Raw genomic sequence first — 21270 nt, forward strand, 5'->3', positions numbered from 1 at the left:
GTCAGTGCGGCGTCAATTCGTCGCGTTAGTTACTTAGTGTCAGTGCGCCGTCAATTCGTCGCGTTAGTTACTTAGTGTCAGTGCGCCGTCAATTCGTCGCGTTAGTTACTTAGTGTCAGTGCGCTGTCAGTCCATCGCATTAGTTACTTAGTGTCAGTGCGCCGTCAATTCGTCGCATTAGTTACTTAGTGTCAGTGCGCCGTCAATTCGTCGCGTTAGTTACTTAGTGTTAGTGCGCCGTCAGTCCGTCGCATTAGTTACTTAGTGTCAGTGCGCCGTGAATTTGTCGCATTAGTTACTTAGTGTCAGTGTGCCGTGAATTCATCGCGTTAGTTACTTAGTGGCAGTGCGCCGTGAATTCGTCGCATTAGTTACTTAGTGTCAGTGCGCTGTCAGTCTGTCACATTAGTTACTTAGTGTCGCTTTAGGTAGATTATCTCTGTTACTGACAGTGGTAGTCATTGTCCGTTAGCTGTATTATTTGTTAGTTACCGTCAGTTTGTCAGTGGTTTAGTGGGTTAGTCAGTGTCTGTAAGTGTAAAAAAAACTAAAAAAAATTTTAAAAAAAGGTTGTTCGTTCATTAGTGTCAGTCACCGTCTGTCATTGTCATTTGTCATTCCGTCCCTGTCAGTCCATTAGTTAGTCAGCGTTAGTGTTAAAAAAAAAAAATAATAATAAAAAAATAATTGTTGTGTCGTGTTTCGTAGTTTATAAAATGGCAGTGAGGATGTACTCCGCTGAGGAAGCGTACGCCATGCTTGCCTCAGATACTGAAAGTGCCAGTGAGGGAGAACCTGAGTTTTTTAGTGATTCCTCCTCCAGCGATTCAGGAGAACCCCCTCGTAGTCGTAGGAGAGTTAGTGCTCAGGTTCTGCCTGAGGATTTAGATTGGGAACCCCTAACAGATTACACCCCCCAAATTCCGGCATTTACTGCAGTAGCAGGGATTAAGGTCCCTACTGAAGGGCTCTCTGCCCTGGGTTTTTTCAAATTAATTTTTACGGACAATTTGGTCCAATTAATGGTAGAACAAACCAATATATATGCTGAAGAATTTATACGGGCAAATCCATCTTCTTTTTATGCCAGGCCTTATAGGTGGCACCCTACAAACTGTGGGGAAATGTTAAAGTATTGGGGCCTTGTTTTAAATATGGGCCTTACAAAAAAGCCTAAAATAAGATCCTATTGGTCCACGGATGTTCTGTACTACTGCCCGCTGTACCACACAATAATGTCCAGGTCCCGATTCGAAGCTATACAAAAATTTCTTCATTTTGCGGATAATTCCTTATGCCTACCCCAGGATGACCCAAACTATGATCGACTTTTTAAAATACGCCCCGTTCTAACATTTTTACAAGAAAAATTTTCAGCTGTCTACACCCCTCAAAGGGAAATCTCAGTAGATGAGTCCCTAATGAGTTTCAAGGGGAGAGTTAAATTCCGACAGTATCTGCCTAATAAGCGAGCCAGATACGGAATAAAATTATATAAATTGTGTGAGGCAGACACAGGATACACATTTTCATTCCGTGTATATGAGGGCAAAGACAGGACAATACAGCCCCCAGAATGTCCACCACACATTGGCACAAATGGAAAAATTGTGTGGGACCTTATATTCCCACTACTTAATCAGGGGTACCACTTATATACCGACAATTGGTATTCAAGGGTTCCCCTGTTTAAATGCCTCATGGACAAAAGTACAATTGCCTGTGGGACAGTGCGAAAAAATCATAAACCCCTTCCCAAAACTTTTGTCAGTCAAACGCTGAGAGCTGGCGAAAGCAGAGCAGTGCAAAATGAGGGGGTGCTGTGCTTAAAATTTAAAGATAAAAAAGAGGTGATGATGCTGACAACAGTTCATGATGCCAGCTGTACCCCTGTCACCCTGCGTGGCACTACCACCACCATCCAGAAGCCTGTATGTATACAGGATTATAATAAATTTATGGGGGGGGTTGATTTAAATGACCAGATTTTGAAGCCCTACACAGCGACTAGAAGAAACCGAATCTGGTACAAAAAACTAGCAATCCACCTTGTACAGATGGCAATGTACAACTCCTTTGTCCTTTTCAGACAGGCCGGCCACCAGGGTAAATACTTAGAGTACCAGGAGAATATCATCAAATCACTCCTCCTGGGTGAAGGGGAAGGGGAAAGCTCTGCCTCATCTATAAATGTTCCCCGAATAGTACCAGGGCAACATTTTCCGTCTGTGGTGCCACCAACGGAGAAAAAGCAAAAACCCCAAAAAAGATGCCGTGTGTGCACAAAGAATGGTATCCGCAAGGATACCATATACCAATGTGACACATGTCCTTCCAAACCTGGGCTGTGTATGAAGGATTGCTTCCGAATCTACCACACAGCCCTGGAAGTGTAATTTGGAAAAATCCCATCAGTGCCATTCTGTTATTTGCCCATTTTTTTATTTTGCCCATTTTTTAATTTTTATAACAAATCTAAAAGCATCATTATACCCTTAGATGAATACCTAATGATGTTATCTGCACATTTATAGGCCTATGCCAGTGCTGCCTAAAAATTACAAATCCGATGCCACACATAAGATACAGCCTGATAAATGTTACAAAGTATTGTTTCATTTTTATGCGCAGGTCAGTGTCTGAAAAAGTGTCTTATGAATGTAACATTTGTGGAAAAATGAAAAGCTAAAATTTAACCTCAGCTTTTCACTAAATTCTACATAAGTGACCAAGATCAAATTTTATCACTTTCAAAAAGGGATCACATGTTGGGGGCTTTCACTGTACCTTTGGGTATGTGCAAAAATAACATGACTCCGAGATATTTCAGCCAAAACTAAACTTCAAAAATAGCATTCCCTCCATTCTGAACCTTGCTATTTCACTAAAAAAGCAATTTACAACCACATTTGGAGTATTGCCATACTCAGGAGAAATTGTGTGGCATAATTCAGGGTTCTTTTCTACTTTTAACTGCTTTTAAAAATGACATTTAGCTACTTCACCCCTTGTAAAAATGGAATTTCAGGAGCTAAAGTGACATTTGCTTGAACAAATTCTAATTCTTCATTTCCACAGTCATATGCTAATGAATACTGTAAAACTTGACCTGTAGAGTCAAACCATTAACCAAACGCTTTGATATATTCCTTGAGGGGTGTAGTTTCCAGAATGGGGTCACTTTTGGGGATTTATCACTGTTACAGTACTCCAGGAGCTATTCGAACAGGACATGGGGCATGAAAATGATTTCATCAAAATCTGCTCTCCAAAAGCCTTGTTCTCTTTCCAACTCCTGCCATATACCCCTACAGCTATTTACAACCACATATGGGGTATTGCCGTATTCAGAAGAAATTGTGTGACAAAATTTGGGGTGCTTTTCTACCTCAAACTGCTTTTAAAAATGACATTTTGGGGGATAAAATGAGATTTTCTTGAAAAAAATGTAAATTTTCATTTTCACAGTCTTATATTCATAAATACGGTGAAACGCCTGTAGGGTCAAACCTTCCACTTTACCACTTGATATATTCCTTGAGGGGTGTAGTTTCCAGAACGTGGTCACTTTTGGGGGTTTATCACTGTTACAGTACTCCAGGAGCTATTCAAACATGACATGGGGCATGAAAATGATTTCATCAAAATCTGCTCTCCAAAAGCCTTGTTCTCTTTCCAACTCCTGCCATATACCCCTACAGCTATTTACAACCACATATGGGGTATTGCCGTATTCAGAAGAAATTGTGTGACAAAATTTGGGGTGCTTTTCTACCTCAAACTGCTTTTAAAAATGACATTTTGGGGGATAAAATGAGATTTTCTTGAAAAAAATGTAAATTTTCATTTTCACAGTCTTATGTTCATAAATACGGTGAAACGCCTGTAGGGTCAAACCTTCCACTTTACCACTTGATATATTCCTTGAGGGGTGTAGTTTCCAGAACGGGGTCACTTTTGGGGATTTATCACTGTTACAGTACTCCAGGAGCTATTCAAACATGATATAGGGCATGAAAATTATTTCATCAAAATCTGTTCTCTAAAAGCCTTGTTCTCTTTCCAACTCCTGCCATATACCCCTACAGCAACTTACAACCACATATGGGGTATTGCCATATTCAGAAGAAATTGTGTGACAAAATTTGGGGTGCTTTTCTACCTCAAACTGCTTTTAAAAATGACATTTTGGGGGCTAAAATGAGATTTTCTTGAAAAAAATGTAAATTTTCATTTTCACAGTCTTATGTTCATAAATATGGTGAAACGCCTGTAGGGTCAAACCTTCCACTTTACCACTTGATATATTCCTTGAGGGGTGTAGTTTCCAGAATGGGGTCACTTTTGGGGGTTTATCACTGTTACAGTACTCCAGGAGCTATTCAAACATGATATAGGGCATGAAAATTATTTCATCAAAATCTGTTCTCTAAAAGCCTTGTTCTCTTTCCAACTTCTGCCATATACCCCTACAGCAACTTACAACCACATATGGGGTATTGCCATATTCAGAAGAAATTGTGTGACAAAATTTGGGGTGCTTTTCTACCTAAACTGCTTTTAAAAATGACATTTTGGGGGCTAAAATGAGATTTTCTTGAAAAAAATGTAAATTTTCATTTTCACAGTCTTATGTTCATAAATACCGTGAAACACCTGTAGGGTCAAACCTTCCACTTTACCCCTTGATATATTCCTTGAGGGGTGTAGTTTCCAAAATGGGGTCACTTTGGGGGTTTATCACTGTTACAGTACTCCAGGAGCTATTCAAACATGACATGGGGCATGAAAATAATTTCATCAAAATCTGCTCTCCAAAGGCCCTAAAGCCTTGTTCTCTTTCCAACTCCTGCCATATACCCCTACAGCAACTTACAACCACATATGGGGTATTGCCGTATTCAGAAGAAATTGTGTGACAAAATTTGGGGTGCTTTTCAACCTAAACTGCTTTTAAAAATGACATTTTGGGGGCTAAAATGAGATTTTCTTGAAAAAATTGTAAATTTTCATTTTCACAGTCCTATGTTAATAAATTCTGTGAAACGCCTGTAGGGTCAAGCCATTCACTTTACCCCTTGATATATTCCTTGAGGGGTGTAGTTTCCAAAATGGGGTCACTTTGGGGGGTTTATCACTGTTACAGTACTCCAGGAGCTATTCAAACATGACATGGGGCATGAAAATTATTTCATCAAAATTTGCTCTCCAAAGGCCCTAAAGCCTTGTTCTCTTTCCAACTCCTGCCATATACCCCTACAGCAACTTACAACCACATATGGGGTATTGCCGTATTCAGAAGAAATTTTGTGACAAAATTTGGGGTGCTTTTTAACCTAAACTGCTTTTAAAAATGACATTTTGGGGGCTAAAATGAGATTTTCTTGAAAAAATTGTAAATTTTCATTTTCACAGTCCTATGTTAATAAATTCTGTGAAACCCCTGTAGGGTCAAACCTTCCACTTTACCCCTTGATATATTCCTTGAGGGGTGTAGTTTCCAAAATGGGTCATTTTGTCAGGGGTTTCTACTGTTCTGACACCTCAGGGGATCTACAAAAGCAACATGACACGTGAATGCTTTTTCATAAAATGCTGCTCTTCAAAAGCCCAGTGGCCCTCCTTCTGCTTTGTGCCCTGGCATGTGCCCAAAAACCAGTTCACATCTACATGTGGGATATTTTCTTACTCAGGAGAAATCACATAACATAATTTAGGATGCATTTACTCTTTTACTCTTGTAAATTTAAATTTTTTTGAACTAATTAAACCTGTTATAGAAAAAATATTATAATTTTTTAACTTTACCTCTTTTTTATTTGAATTCCTGTGAGATGCTTAAAGGGTTAACAGACACCCTTATACCCGTTTTGAGTTGTTGAAGAGGTGCAGTTTATAAATGGGGTGAATTATAGGGGTTTCTAATGTATATGCCTTCAAAAAAACACTTTAGATATGTGCTGGTCCCAGAAAAACTTGGTTTTGGAAATTTTCTCTTATTTTGGAAAATTGCTGTTATATTTTTAAGCCTTCTCAAATCCTAAAAAAGTGAAAGAACTCTGTCAAAATGATGAAAACATAAATTAGAGATATGGTAAATGTTGGATATAAACTTTTTTGTGAAGTAAAATGATTTATCTGACAAGCCAAAAATTTCAAACTATGAAAATTGAAAATTTTTCTAATTTTTTGCCAAATTTTGGTTTTTTAAAAAAAAACTACAATACATATTGGCAGACAAACACCACTATCATGATGTACAATATGTCACAAAAAAACAATCTCAAAATCACATAGATAAGTTGAAGTGTTCCAATTTTATAACCATATAAACTGACACAGGGCATATTTGAAAAATGGGTCTGCGTCCTTAAGGCCAAAATAGGCTGTGTCCCCTAGGGGTTAATTGACTAGGATAGACAAGGCTTACTGTGGATAACATATTTCTCTTAACATTTTTTATTCATTTTAGTCCATATATATACTTATATTATGAATTGCTGTTTTCATTTTGTCATGCGTCGATTCTGGGCACTATTCCCAAATCTAAAAATGTAATTCTTATTTACTTTACATTCTTTATTTTGCCCTTGTGCAATATCTTGTTTTTCAATGTGACTTTTAGTGAGTATACTTTCTCATTTTAGAGCAGTTGGGCACCTTATATAATATACTAGAGTATAAGCCGACCCGAGTATAAGCTGAGGCCGCTAATTTTACCACAAAAAACTGGGAAAACCTATTGACTGGAGTATAAGCCGAGGGTGGGAAATGCATTGGTCACAGCCTCCCCAGTATATAGCCTGCCAGCCCCCTGGAGTATATAGCCAGCCCCCTGGAGTATATAGCCAGCCCCTTCCCCAGTGTATATAGCCAGCCCCCTGGAGTATATAGCCAGCCCCTTCCCCAGTGTATATAGCCTGCCAGCCCCTGCCCCAGTCTATATAACCTGCCAGCCCCTGCCCCAGTGTTTATAGCCTGCCAGCCCCTGCCCCAGTGTATATAGCCCGCCAGCCCCTGCCCCAGTGTATATAGCCTTTCAGCCCCTGTCCCAAAGTATATAGCCTGCCAGCCCCTGCCCCAGTGTATATAGCCCGCCAGCCCCTGTCCCAGTGTATATAGCCTCTCAGCCCCTGTCCCAAAGTATATAGCCTGCCAGCCCCTGCCTCAGTGTATACAGCCTGCCAGCCTCTGCCCCAGTGTATATAGCCGCCAGCCCCTGCACCAGTATGCAGCTGGCCTCCCCGCCAGTTGTTTAAAAAAAAAATCAAAACTCAAATTTCTGTCGGCCCCGTAGGTCTTCTGTGTGATCCGGCTGCAATGGTATTGTGTGTGTCGGCAGCCGGCACCACTCTGATGTCAGCTGTGGCGGCTGACGTCATAACTGTGCGCTGCACGGACCTGCAGCCACTGCCAGATTGCACAGAAGACCTACGGGGCCGCCAGAAAGGTGACTTTTGATTTATTAATTTTTTTACTCGAGTAAACACATTTACACATTTATACTCGAGTATATACGTTACTCGTTTGTTGAAATATTTGGCATCTCATATATTTTCTTGATGTATCCTGAATTTATTTTATCAGCAAATGTGATAATTGTAATATCCTTTGTGGTAAATTAATGTCTTTTGTATCTGGGTAGTAATCCCATTCGTATTCCTGTATTTTGAACATGTGCATTATTAAATCTCTATTAGGCGTAACGGTTACCATAAGGATATTTACGGGTTGTGATGTTGCAGTTTGCTTCAATACTTTAAGTTATGCGCATATTGTTTTGGAATATTTCTCTACCACACTTCACTGTGTCTTATTTTGAGCATGCTGGCAGAACAGGGAAACTTATTAGGAGTAACATAAATTAGGTCACACATCGTACTTTCATCACTTACCGCACAGGAATACGCTTAAGGTCTACCCTCTTCTCCTCGCCTCCATGCATTTGACTTAAACTGGACATATCACTCACTACAACTGTTTTTTTTAGAGAGGTTTTTTACTGCAGGTATTTTCAGGCTGGATTCAGCTCCATTTTGGAATTTCATAATTTTTTTATTGCAGCTGTTGACCACTGTGGGCACGAGTCCAATTTAATCCCAGCCTTAGTGTTTTCTGTATATATGTTGAATAAATATTGATATTTATGTGGTTCAAATTGTAATTGTAATTCCTAACTAAGAGATTGAGATTGCTGCTGACACTGATCCCCAAAGTTTCAAATAGAGGGGACAAGGAACAGCCCTGCCTCCTACCTCTATGTAACTCAAAAGGTCCTGTTAAAGAAACCTACCACTTAAAAGTGGATGGTTTTATACACATATACATGGCACCAGCTCAGGGTGAGCTGGTGCCAGAGCATATTTTTGTTAGGGGAACAAAGCCCCTATTGCAGATTTATAAGTTATATTACCATGTGTGCGCCGGATTCTAAAGTGCTCGAGAGCCGGTGACGTCACCGAACTCTCCGGCACACGTGCGCCTGCGCAACTTAGCATGGGGAAACAGGCTGTGCTAAGTTGCGCAGGCGCGCGTGTACCAGAGAGCTCGGTGACGTCACCGGCTCTCGAGCACTTTAGAATCCGGCGCACACATGGTGCGCCGTGCCCAAGTGCGGTGCACCGAGTTATAAGTTAATATAACTTATAAATCTGCGCTAGGGGCTTTGTTCCCCTAACAAAAATATGCTCTGGCATTAGCTCACCCTGAGCTGGTGCCATGTATATGTGTATAAAACCTACCACTTTAAAGTGGTAGGTTTCCTTTAACTCCTGTCCTGATTCTAGTACCCGGGTTAGAAATTAATAATTTAATCCACCACACAAGGTTCTTATCAAAAACAAAAAAGCTTCTAGAGGAAAATCCACTCCACGCTGTCAATTTTTCCCTATGGCCCAACCTAATCCCTGCAAATACCTTTTTTAAATTTTTTCATTATATGGCTCTCCAGAATGAATCGACTTTGGTCTACGTGAACAAGTTCAGCAGGGGCATAATGATCGCCTGGAGTACTACCGGGCCCCTAGAAGAGAAGGGCCCGAGCCATGCCTGTCACATCTGCTTAGCATGCAGCTGTATATCAACCTGTGACAGCCGAGACAGAGCAGGAAGTGATATACACTGACACTTCCTGCTCTGTCCCTCTTTACAGCAGAAGCACGTAGGACGGTGGGCACGTGACTCCCTGCACTGAAAACAGCAGCCAGCCCCAACAGAGCAGGTGAGTATATAAAAATATTTTTTTTCTGTCATGCTTCTGGTATATAGTAAGGCTGGGGGGAAGGGGAGAAATAATGGTTATTGAAATCTAATAAAGGCGATGGAGATGAAATAATGACTCCTGACATGTAATAAGGGGGGTATGAATAATGGATACTGGTATGTAATAAAGAGTTGAAGGGGAATAATGGCTGCTGGTGTGTAATTGAAGGGGGGATAATGGCAACAGGTGTGTAATAAAAGGGATGGGGGGAATAATGGCTGCTGGTATGTAATAAGGGGTGGGGGATAATGGCTGCTGGTATGTAATAAGGGGATGGGGGGAATAATGGCTGCTGGTATGTAATAAGGGGTAGGGGGGTAATGGCTAATGGTATGTAATAAGGGGATGGGGGAATAATGGCTACTGGTATGTAATATGGGGTGGGGAATAATGGCTGCTGGTATGTAATAAGGGGGGATAATGGCTACTGGTATGTAATAAGGGGGTTGGGGAATAATGTCTCCTGGACAGTATATTTTAAGAAGTGGGGGGCACATCTGGATGGCACATTAATAAGGGGCTCCTGGACTGTAAATTATAGGGAGTGGGGCTCCCAGACAGTTGATTATAAGGGGAGGGATATTATTAAAACTGGGGTGCTCCTGCAGAGTATGTTATATGGGAGTAGCGGGCTCATGGACCGTACATTATAGGGATTTGGGCCTCCTGGATGGTATACTAAAAGCGGGACTCCTAGACCTTATAATAATAGAAGACTGCTGGACAATAGGAGGCTGCTAGATGGAATATTTATAACTGGGTACTATTGGACAGCGTATTAATCAAATTAACTAGTTAGAGGACCTGCTATACATATTCATTACTGGGGTACTGCTGACTACTTATGGACTTGTGAGGGAGGCTGCTCTGCTACTTTAATTAATGGTGGGGTGCAGGGTTACATGTAAATTAATGGGGGTACTGCTTTGCTAAATATTAATGAATGGGAATAAACCTTAATTAATAAGAGGATGTTACTACTGTATAACAATTAGTGGGTGCTGTATATTAATTAGGAGATAACTTTATTCATGTGATGTTATACTGTAATTGACTGTGGTGTTTTTAGGTGCACAGTTACAATATGTGCTGCACGGAGCTGAAGACGTCATGTCTTGAATTTTGCAGCAATATGTCATGGCCAGAGAAGTCATCAAAGTTCTGTAACTGATGGAGAAGAATTGTACAGTAAGTGATGTCTATATCTCCCTTATGGCAAACCTGGTGTGCAGTAATGTTGGTGCTATATAGTTATGTTCAATATATTTCCAGCTGGTATATATTTATGTTTGTGGTATATTCATTACTGCAATATTATTAGTATTGTACAGGTATGTATTTCAATGTTTCTTATATAAGGTGTGTCAGTGGCGTAACTAGGAATGAGTGGGCCCCATAGCAAATTTTTGGCTGGGGCCCCCTCCAACCATAGGTCCTCAGTGTTACATGGGTTTCCACTATCTTTTTCTATAATGGAGGGTAATAACAGACACTGGCAGTAGATGAAGCTCTGCAGAAGGTTTCCTTATACCCCGTCTACTGTATTAATAGCTGTAATAATAATGCCGGTTGCTGCTCATGTTTTTCTGTTATAAGTAATGGTAACAGTTCTGGCGCTGGGAGAGGGGCTTCTATTTACTGCCGGTCTCTGTTATTCTACATAATGGAAGAAGATATTGGAACCCCTTGATAGTGGTGAGAACCATCAGTATGGCCGCTCCCACTCATTACCAGTGTATGGACCATGTGTCCTCATCACCGACTAGTCAGGAGGTTTAACCCTTACACTGCTTGTCTGAGTAGCCATTAGCTGCAAGAAAGTAGGGTAAGAATTAAATCTCTGGACTTCTTGCTTCATTTTACTAAAGTCACTAAGAAGCAGGAACAGGAGCAGCAGAACCTTCCAATACATGCGCTACCTGCTGCAGAACCTTCCAATACACGAGCCAACTGCCACTTGCGGAACATTATTATACACAACTCAGACAGAATAATGTCACCTAAAGGGGCTGTTACTGCTTAGTCTGAACGTGTGGCACATTTATTACTAACTGCGTCACATTTATTACTGACTGCTCCACATTTATCACTGACTGCACCACATTTATCACTGACTGCGTCACATTTATTACCGACTGCTCCACATTTATTACCGACTGCTCCACATTTATTACTGACTGCTCCACATTTATTACTGACTGCATCACATTTAATACTGACTGCATCACATTTATTACTGACTGCTCCACATTTATTACTGACTGCATCACATTTATTACTGACTGCTCCACATTTATTACTGACTGCTCCACATTTATTGCTGACTGCTCCACATTTATTACTGACTGCACCACATTTATTACTGACTGTATCACATTTATTACTGACTGTATCACATTTATTACTGACTGCTACACATTTATTACTGACTGCTCCACATTTATTACTGACTGCACCACATTTATTACTGTCCGCGTCACATTTATTACTGACCGCGTCACATTTATTACTGACTGCTCCACAACAGCTGCTGCAGAACATCATATTACTGTAGAATTTCAGTGGTGGGGGAAGATATGAGGGGATGATGCACATGGGGTCTGTAAGGGACATTTGGAGCTTCTTAGCTGCTCCTGCACACAGGACACTAAGGGGTTAAAACAGAGTGTGAGGAGACCCTGGGGGAAGGGAGGACTTATCTCTGGATGATTCCCGGCTGCTATGGAGGCGGCTGCTGTGGCTGCTGCTGCTTCTTCAGGAGCTGACATCTCTCAAGTTGAGTCTCCCGCGCTACTGACATGCAGAGCAGGGATTGGCTGCAGCCAGTCTCCTCCCTTCCCTCTCTCCCTCCTGATAGCAGGATCCTCCGTGCAGGCTACACGGAGCAGAAGGCTGGTGTCGGGCCCTAAATCTCAGTACCGGAGCGCTGCCCATTACAGGGGTGTAACTACAGCCAAGAGGAGCCCGGGACACACAGCCGAGTACGGGCCCATGACCCTGCCGGGCCCCATAGCAACGGCTATGTCGGCTACGGCTGTAGTTACGCCCCTGAGGTGTGTGTGTTTTTATGTGTAGTGTGTATATAGTGTTTGTACAGTATGCATAGTGCTGTGTTTTATGCATAAATAGTGTATGTGTGCATATTGCTGTGGAATGTATACATGATATATATGTATTTAGCTGTATGGGGGCCCCGATTCTAAGTTCATCATGGGAATCAGGAGGTGCAGGAGCTTGCATTATTAGCAGCCCGGAGCGCCGGACATCTTGTCCCCGCACTCCGGGCTGATAATTATAAGTTTCAGCTTAAAGAAGGACACCGCCAAGATAAACATCAAAAGGAATGGTTGTGAATATTTGTATGTTTTTTGTTTTTTGAAATGGTTGATTCTTTTAAGTCTCATTACCAATACCTTAGAAAGGATCTTAATATCAGTATTGAGGAACAAGATAGGTCTATACAAGTCTTCCTTGGATGATCATCTGATATTGGACCATCATTTTTAGTAAAAGACTGATATAAGCGTCAATCTGGGCCCTTCAAGCCCTTTAAAATACTCATCAATTTTCCATATACTTCAGAAAACGTCCTTTAAAACACTTTGTACATTTCACTTTTCTTATGTATATTATGCCCCTTCAGGTTTGCAATCACATTTATAATGAAGTCTTGATTTTTTTACTGTATTAGCAAGGAGTTTTCTAGACTTACCTCCTTCACAATAATTGTTCGGACCCGAGAAGAACAAACAGTGCTGTGCTTTTTCTAACAAAAACATCTTTATACTCTCTTTGTACCATTCTAAAATTATCATAATTTTCTTCCGAAGCGTCTATTCTTGTCTTAAAGTAGTTGAATTCTAGCCTTAAAGGGGTATTCCAGGAATCAGGTGATTCATATACAAATTGGTCCTTAAAATATAATCTAATATGTAATTAGTTGTTATTTAAAATGTATCTCCCCATAGCAGAAAAATGCAGTTGACATAGGCTGTAATGAAGAATTAAAATGTTACCAGCCCTTTAATCAGTCCGTAGATTTTCTCCACTCGGAGGAGACAAAGGAGGGAAGATGGCCACTTGTCACATGTCCACATCATGTAACCTGCCGGGGCAGATCATGTGATCACCACTATGTTTGGCTGTAGTCGGTTGGTTGCAGTCGATCCAGTATGGCCAGTGTTGTGGAGAGACCCATCTCACTGGGTTAATGTGCAGTTATACATCATTACTATGGTAACAGGACAGTCTATTACATCATCACTGGGAGCAGATAATGAGAGGTAGGAGGAGTTACTGAGAACTAAAGGATCAAGGTACTTATAATTTCCAGTGGCGGCCATCTTAGTGAAAACTCCACCTACTTTAGAGAGGCCATAACATTTTGTGAATCATAAAATGAACTAGCTCCATTTTGTGACTAATGACTTTGAGTTTTGTTGTATTCATTTATTTATACCATTATGGGTTTTTGAATCAGAAGTTCATTTTCCCGGAATATCCCTTTCTAAGCCAGCATATACTCAATAGAGTACATGCGCAAACAATTTGAATACATTCCTGACTGATATTCTTATTAGTACACCAGAACATCAAAATTTCTTGCATCATCTCCTCATCCCTATTCAAAATAGTCAGCCAATGTGCGTTTACCCTAAAGGGGACCATATCTCCCACCATAAACAATTGAGTACTCAAATCCACAATAACTTCGGAACGGTCCGAAGGGTATTAGCCTCTGGCTAGACATGGGGAGGAGGAGTGGCGGTGCAATATAAATCTCCCCCTGTGTCTCCAGGTAGGGAGACAATTGCCCACATGACTTTCCTAAGTACCATCCATCTGATCACTTATTTAATTAGGAAGCAGGTGAGGTTCTGGCCTGCTTCCTCACATATGAGAGGAACCTTGAAGAAATATGCAAAAAGAGACAATGGTCTAGCACTAGTATAGTATAAAAATGTATTGGAGCTTTATTTTATTCTGCGATAGGTACAAAAAGACAAAGAAACATAGAGCATGGGTGCTCAAACAGCAGCAAACCTTACACGTTTCGGACATTAAATATAACTCGCTCCTTAGTCATGGTCTACCTGCTACTGTTGTTGCAAACATTTAAAGAGCTAGTGTCATGTTGTCTGGGCGTGCACAGAGAGAATATGGTATATATCAATTATTGTATAATATATAGTATAATATATGAGATATGTTTGTTAATAGAAGTACATGGTATCGGATCTTTTGTTTAAGCCTTTTGGTGAGCGTGTGTCAAGTTTCAAGATCTAATATATCTCTCTGTTACGAAGTTTATGTGTTCTATATCCTCCTCTCTTGGGGCAGAAACCTTTTTGATCGCTGTGCAGATAGAATGAAACATATTATTCCAGTACAAAAACATACAAAACTGGGAAGAAACACAAGAATCATCAGTGGGGAGTCTATCAGCCAATTTAATAAGTCAAACGCAACTACTAGTACTCAGTAAAGGTCTGAATTATGTCCCAACAACAAGATTTAATTTTTATAATACACTTATGGATGTAAATAAAATTCATTAGAACTTTAACAGTGAAGAGACATTTTGCACCCGACATTATGCATCTTATGAAAATGAATACAGAATTTTTTTAAGAAAAATGCACAGTATTAAATCTACAACAGACAAAAAACCTGGAGTTCTATCCCATTTCCTCCAGGGCTGCAGAAATGGATGGTTTGTGGTATCTGATGAAAGGGACCTAAAAATATTACATGTCAAGAAAACACAGGGAAAGCACAATCTGATAGAAAACACATGAAAGCCCTTTTAGAAATACAGTCCAATACCAATATCACTATAAAAAATACAGACAAGTGCGGGGCCATTGTCATATGGGACAGTGGTTTATATGAGAGAAATAAATAAATAAGATGCTTGTAGATACTGCTGTATATAAAAAAAATCACTAGTAACCCATCAAAACACATTAAAAATACACTACAAAAACACATGGACTGGGGGTATCATAGGGTATCCTATCCAAAAAAGAAGCAGAATACATTGTACCTCAACATCCCAAAATACCAGTGTTCCATGCCAGACCAAAAATTTATTTCTCCTCCCATTACATTCCAATAATATACGGGATTGAAACAGACCTTGAAAGGTTGAGTACATGGTTAGATAGTCTGCTCCAACCCATCATACATAGAACCCAAGGTTTTCTCCAAGACTCTAAGTCAGTCTTGCGAATTTTGTCTTCTTTAGGTTGGTCAGACCAACAAACATGGCTAGCCTGTGACACAACAGCATTATATACATTGATACACCACCTTGCCTGGATCTATGAGTAAGTGCTCTTGGTTTATCATGCTTGATTTTGATGGTAGATAAAGTTTTTGTTACACATTGAAGTCCTATAAGGGGTCACATAGGATTGCAGGGGTCTGGTGTTAGTCTCTTTTAAGCGTATCCATATAAAAGGCCATAAACTCATGTGCAATATTGGGTCCCTGCATCAGTAACAGGAAAGTCATCATGAGCTTGAATTCCTAGAATTTCTTCACGCTACCATTCTTAAATGGATCTTTCAGTATCAGGACGTTTAAATCTTTTATATGGTGGCCTTGTACAGAGAAGTGTTTTCCAAAAGGGGTCTCCATCTCCATCTTGTCCATTTTTGATTTGCCTGTGTGAATGAGTTTTTGTTAAGTTGCCCTAATGTATTATTTTTGGAGAACCTTGAACACTTTATGATGTACAGGTGGTCCCCTACTTAAGAACACTCGACTTACATACGACCCATAGTTACAAACGGACCACTCGATATTGGTAATTTATTGTACTTTAGTCCTAGGCTACAATAATCAGCTGTAACAGTTATCAAAGGTGTCTGTATTGAGGCTTTAGTGTTAATATTGATTCTTATGACAACCAAACATTTTTAAAATCCAATTGTCACAGAGACCAAAAAAGTTCTGGCTGGGATTACAATGATAAAATATACAGTTCCGACTTACATACAAACTCAACTTAAGAACAAACCTACAGACCCTATCTTATATGTAACCCGGGGACTGCCTGTATACAACATTGGGAGATGTGCAGGAGAATGTGGCAGGGATTTTATAGCCCTATTGTGTGCTGGGTATGTGGACAGTACTTGATAAATTGGCCATTGTTATCGTAGATCGTAATGTTAGGAATTTTAGATGTCAGTTGTCCAATCTGTTCTTCCCAGCATAATGTGCTACAAAGTCATTCTATGTGAACAGTGTTCTGTACTGTATTGTTGTCTGTATATGCTTATATTATTTCTTTGTTCACTGTTTAGTCTGCAATGCACCAAAGAAAGTAAAGAACACAAAGATAAACCTGTTTCCTGGAAGCTTTGAGGTGAACAGCCACCTGCGGTATATATGTGAAGATGGCTTCAAGCGTCAAGCTGGCACATCAAATATTGCCATTTGCCAACTTAATGCTCAAACTAACAAAGTAGATTGGAAATATGGAAACATTTCTTGCATTCGTAAGTATTACCGTATTTTCCGGGCCATTAGGCGCACCGGAATATAAGGCGCATTAGTCCAATGCGCCTTATATATGTAATAATTCCATATATAAGGCGCATCGGACTATAAGGCGCAGGGTCGGGGGCGTGGCGGAGGTCCGGGGGCGGAGCGGAGACCCGACGGGACGAGACGCGACGCGACGCCGAGACGCGACGCGGAACGCGGGGAAGGTGAGCGGGGAAGGTGAGGGGGAGGTGGAGGAGGGCAGCGGACCATACTTACATAGGTCCCCGCTACCGGAGACAGCAGATCTCCAGCGGGAACTGCAGACCGACGCGGCAGAAGTTGTTCGTGCCGCGTGGTCTGCAGTTCCCGCTGGAGATCTGCTGTCTCCGGTAGCAGGGACCTATGTAAGTATGGTCCGCTGCCCTCATATAGGGCGCACCGGACCATAAGGCGCACTTTGGATTTCCAAGGAAATCCAAGGCTTTAATGTGCGCCTTGGATAGTCCGGAAAATACGGTATATGATAAAAAACAGGATCTTTACTGAAAAGTTTTGTCCTTGCATTGAACTGCCCCCCGGAGCCTCCTGATAAATCCGGGGGAAGGGGGGGTATTATATCATACACTGTTGCTCCGAGAGTTGGCATATGATAAATCTCCACCCCGTGTCTACGGCATTTTCTCCCACTGCAAAGAAACCCACCAAGTTAGCAATAGTGCCTTCAGTAATCATTGATTATTAAAACATCCCAGTGTTTATATAAAATTACCATATGCTTATTTACATGTACTCAAAGGGGAAGATTTATCGTAAGTCTCTTGAGCTCTGATTGGTTTCCATGGGCAACTAGAACAGTTTTACCTAAGAAACTTGATGACAAATCTCCCCCAAAATGTGAATGCAGACTATGAGCTTAAATATTGGTGATATTTAATGGTTGGGCTTGTTACAGATGTGTAAAACCCTACTGCATTTTTTTTTAATTTGTTTAATTGTATTTAATATAGGAGATCCATTAATATCTATTACCACTCCAAGAATTACAAAATCTCCATTCACTACTTCAGGTAAGGAAAAATATCGTAAATCGTAAAATATACGAGTATACAAAATTGATGGATCTCCAGGGTGGAAAAAATGTGTATCAATAGAAAAAAATTATGATTGGTTGGAATAAAAACAAACATTTTTTGGGCATGTTTAACCCCTTAAGGACGCAGCCATTTTGCAGGTTAAGGCTCAGCCCGATTTTTTGGATTCTGACCTGCGTCGCTTTATATGGTTATAACTTTTGAACACTGTTACTTATCAAAACGATTCTGAGATTGTTTTTTCCCCACATGTTGTACTTCATTTTAGTGGTAAATTTTGGCTGATAAGTTTTGCGTTTATTTACAAAAAAAAAGAAAATATGATAAATTTTTTGAAAAATTTGCCATTTTCGAAATTCAAAATCATTGCGTTTCCAGGCAGATAGATTTACCACCTAAATAAGTTGCTGAATAACATTTCCCATTTGTCTACTTTACATTTTCATCATTTCTGAAATGTCTGGATAATTTATTTTGATGTCACGCGGCTTACAAAAAGAATATCGCTTTTCCGGATTTTCAGAATTGACTATTTTGGGGATAAATACAGTTTTGAATGAAATTTTACATATTTAGCATCAAAACCCCCTATATAACCAACCCATTTTCAAATCTGCACCCCTCAAGCTATCAGAAACCGCTTTTACGAAGATTGTTAACCCCTTGAGATCTTCATAGTAATTGAATCAAAATGGAGGTGAAATTTAGAATGGTCAAATTGTTCCCTTATACGTTCATTTAGCACTAAAATTTACACATTTCCAAAATATAAAAAGAGAAAACTCACTATACAATTTGTTCTGCAATTTCTCCTGAGTACAAAGACCCCCCACATGTGGCCGTTACTTGTGTTATGGGCGCACAGCGAGACGCAGAAGGGAAGGAGCGCCCTGCAGCTGCCAGGATTTTAGTTTCCTCATTGGCCCCTTTTGAAGGCTATAAAATTTTCGCTTTTTCGTTATTGGGGCCATGTGATGCCATTTTTTTTGCGCGATGAGATGTTTTTCCATTGTTACCATTTTGGGGTTGGTATCACCTATTGTTGAAAATTTAGGAACTTTTTTTGAGGGCAGGAATAGAAAAGCATCAATTCTCTACTGGTTTTTTTACTCTTTTTTTTTTTGGTGTTCACCGTATAGACTAATAATCATGTTATCTTTATTCTATGGGTCAATACGATTACGGGGATACCAGACTTGAATATATTTTCTTACGTTTTACTAAATTTGTCAAACAAAACCCTAATGTGGGGAAAAATCTATCATTTATGTATTGCCGTCTTCCAAGTGGCATAACATTGTTACTTTTTTGGCTACGGAGCTGGCTGATGGCTTATTTTTTGCGGGACATGTTGTGCTTTGCACCAGTATCATGTCGGAGTACACATGGTTTTTTGATCGCATTTTATAGCATTTTTTGTGGGATTGAATAGCTAAAAATCATAATTTTTGGAAGGTTTATAGCAGTTTTTTTTACGGCGTTTATCGTGGGGGTTCAATAATGATTTACTTTTATTCTACGGGTTGTTACGGACGCGGTGATACTATATATGTGGGGGTTTTGTTATGATTTAGACTTTTTTTTTAGTTATATGTCTCTTTTTATGTTTTGGGGGTTTTGGGCATTTTTAGTGATTTATTACTTTATTTTTTTATTGAATAACATTTTTTTTTTTACTTTTTCACTTTTATACCATGGGACATGAACAAGAAATCCTATGATTGCTTGTTCATGATAATATTCTGCAATACTCATGTATCGCAGAGTATTATCAGTGTCAGCCTATACACTTGCATAGGCTGGCACTGTGCCAGTAAGATGACGTCACAGACGCCATCTTACTGGCAATTCTTGCAGGTAACTCTGGGGTCCAGATCGGACCCCAGAGTTGCTATAGCAACGATCGGCGACCCCCGAAAACGGTTCGGGGGGGGCGATCGTGGGGGAAAGACCCCCCAGAGGCATGTTAGATGCCGCGGTCGCGCTGACCGCGGCATTTAACGGGTTAAGCACCCGCGATCGGAGTCAACTCCGATCGCGGGTGTTACACTGGGGTGCCGGCTATCAGTCACAGCCGGCACCCCGTGTTTCCCGATGCCGGTTCGGCTCAGATCTTGAGCTGAACCGGCATCGGCTCAGCGTCCGATATATCGGACGCTGAGCGCTAAGTCATTGAGCTCAGCGTCCGATATATCGGACGCTGAGCGTTAACGGGTTAAAAAGCCATGTGTGCATGGTAAAAAAAAAAATTATGAGCCGGGGATGCGTTTCAGATTAAGTATTAATTCTAAGGCCTCTTTCACACTTGCATTGTTCACGAACGTGTTTTGCGCGTGCTTTTTACGTGCAGAACTTGCATTGCACTCTGACCCATTGTAATCAATGGGATTTTTTCAGACTTGCATTTTTTTTTAACGCACGTTTAAATCTCAGCATGCTCTACTTTTGCAAGTCACGCGTGTGAAAAATGCACCATACAAGTCTATGGAGAGGCATCAAAAACGCATTGCACTCTGAGACACTTGCAAGTCCAATGCAAGTGCAATACGTTTTTTACGCATCTATTGCCATAGAAAAGATAGAACCTCTGTCCTGAGTCCTTTTCACGCGCATTACCTGAATCAAATATGTCATACTTTGATGTGCGTCTATGGCTGTGTGAAAAAATCTGACAGCACTAAGACGCATTTTTCCTGTGCAACTTTCAAAAAAGAGAGCAGAGAGAATATGACACTGCTGAAAGATGATTTTAGCTTCATTGGCCACATTTATTAACTGGCCTGTGCCAGTTTTCTTACATAATTTGCACATAAATTCATGTTCAAACTGCTTTCAGTTTGCAGCTGTACTATGCACACAATACCCTGCACCTTCGCACTGTGCACCACATATATCGGCAAGTCCAATATAATTGTGGTACACGCCCGTTAAGTTGAGTGCACCAGAAAAAAAGTTTAAGCACTTTGGCCGTGTGCAGCATGCGCCACATTCATCAAGACCGTTGTCCGGTCTTAAATGTGGGTCAGTGTTGTATAGCATTCTAAACAAACACTGAACACAGTGGGGCAGATTTACTTACCCGGTCCATTCACGATCCAGCGGCGCATTCTCTGCGTTGGATTCGGGTCCGGCCGGGATTCACTAAGGCAGTTCCTCCGACGTCCACCAGGTGTCGCTGCTGCGCTGAAGAGCATCTGAACGCACTGGAGTTCGCTGAGCCATCCTGGATGAAGGTAAGCGCGTGTCGAGTGACACTTTTTTTTTTTTTAAATGCGGCAGTTTTTCCGAATCCGTCGGTTTTTTTCACGGCCACGCCCCCCGATTTCCGGTGCGTGCTTGCCGGCGCCGATGCGCCACAATCCAATCCCGTGCGCCGAAATCCTGGGGCAATTCAGCAAAAATCGGCGCAAAACGGAAAAA

At 40.7% G+C, this 21270-nt stretch overlaps 1 protein-coding gene across 1 annotated transcript in view; it reads left to right on the plus strand.

Moving 5' to 3' along the window:
* The window catches only part of IL15RA (interleukin 15 receptor subunit alpha), a 71169-nt gene that overhangs the window by 25544 nt on the left and 24355 nt on the right, over nucleotides 1-21270 (plus strand). The window contains exons 2-3 of the mRNA XM_072147439.1: nucleotides 16576-16770; nucleotides 17767-17826. Of these exons, the coding sequence (XP_072003540.1) occupies nucleotides 16576-16770; nucleotides 17767-17826 (255 nt within the window). The remainder of the gene's footprint in view (nucleotides 1-16575; nucleotides 16771-17766; nucleotides 17827-21270) is intronic.

This window comes from Engystomops pustulosus, chromosome 4 (genome assembly GCF_040894005.1).
Source record: "Engystomops pustulosus chromosome 4, aEngPut4.maternal, whole genome shotgun sequence".
Lineage (NCBI taxonomy): Eukaryota > Metazoa > Chordata > Amphibia > Anura > Leptodactylidae > Engystomops > Engystomops pustulosus.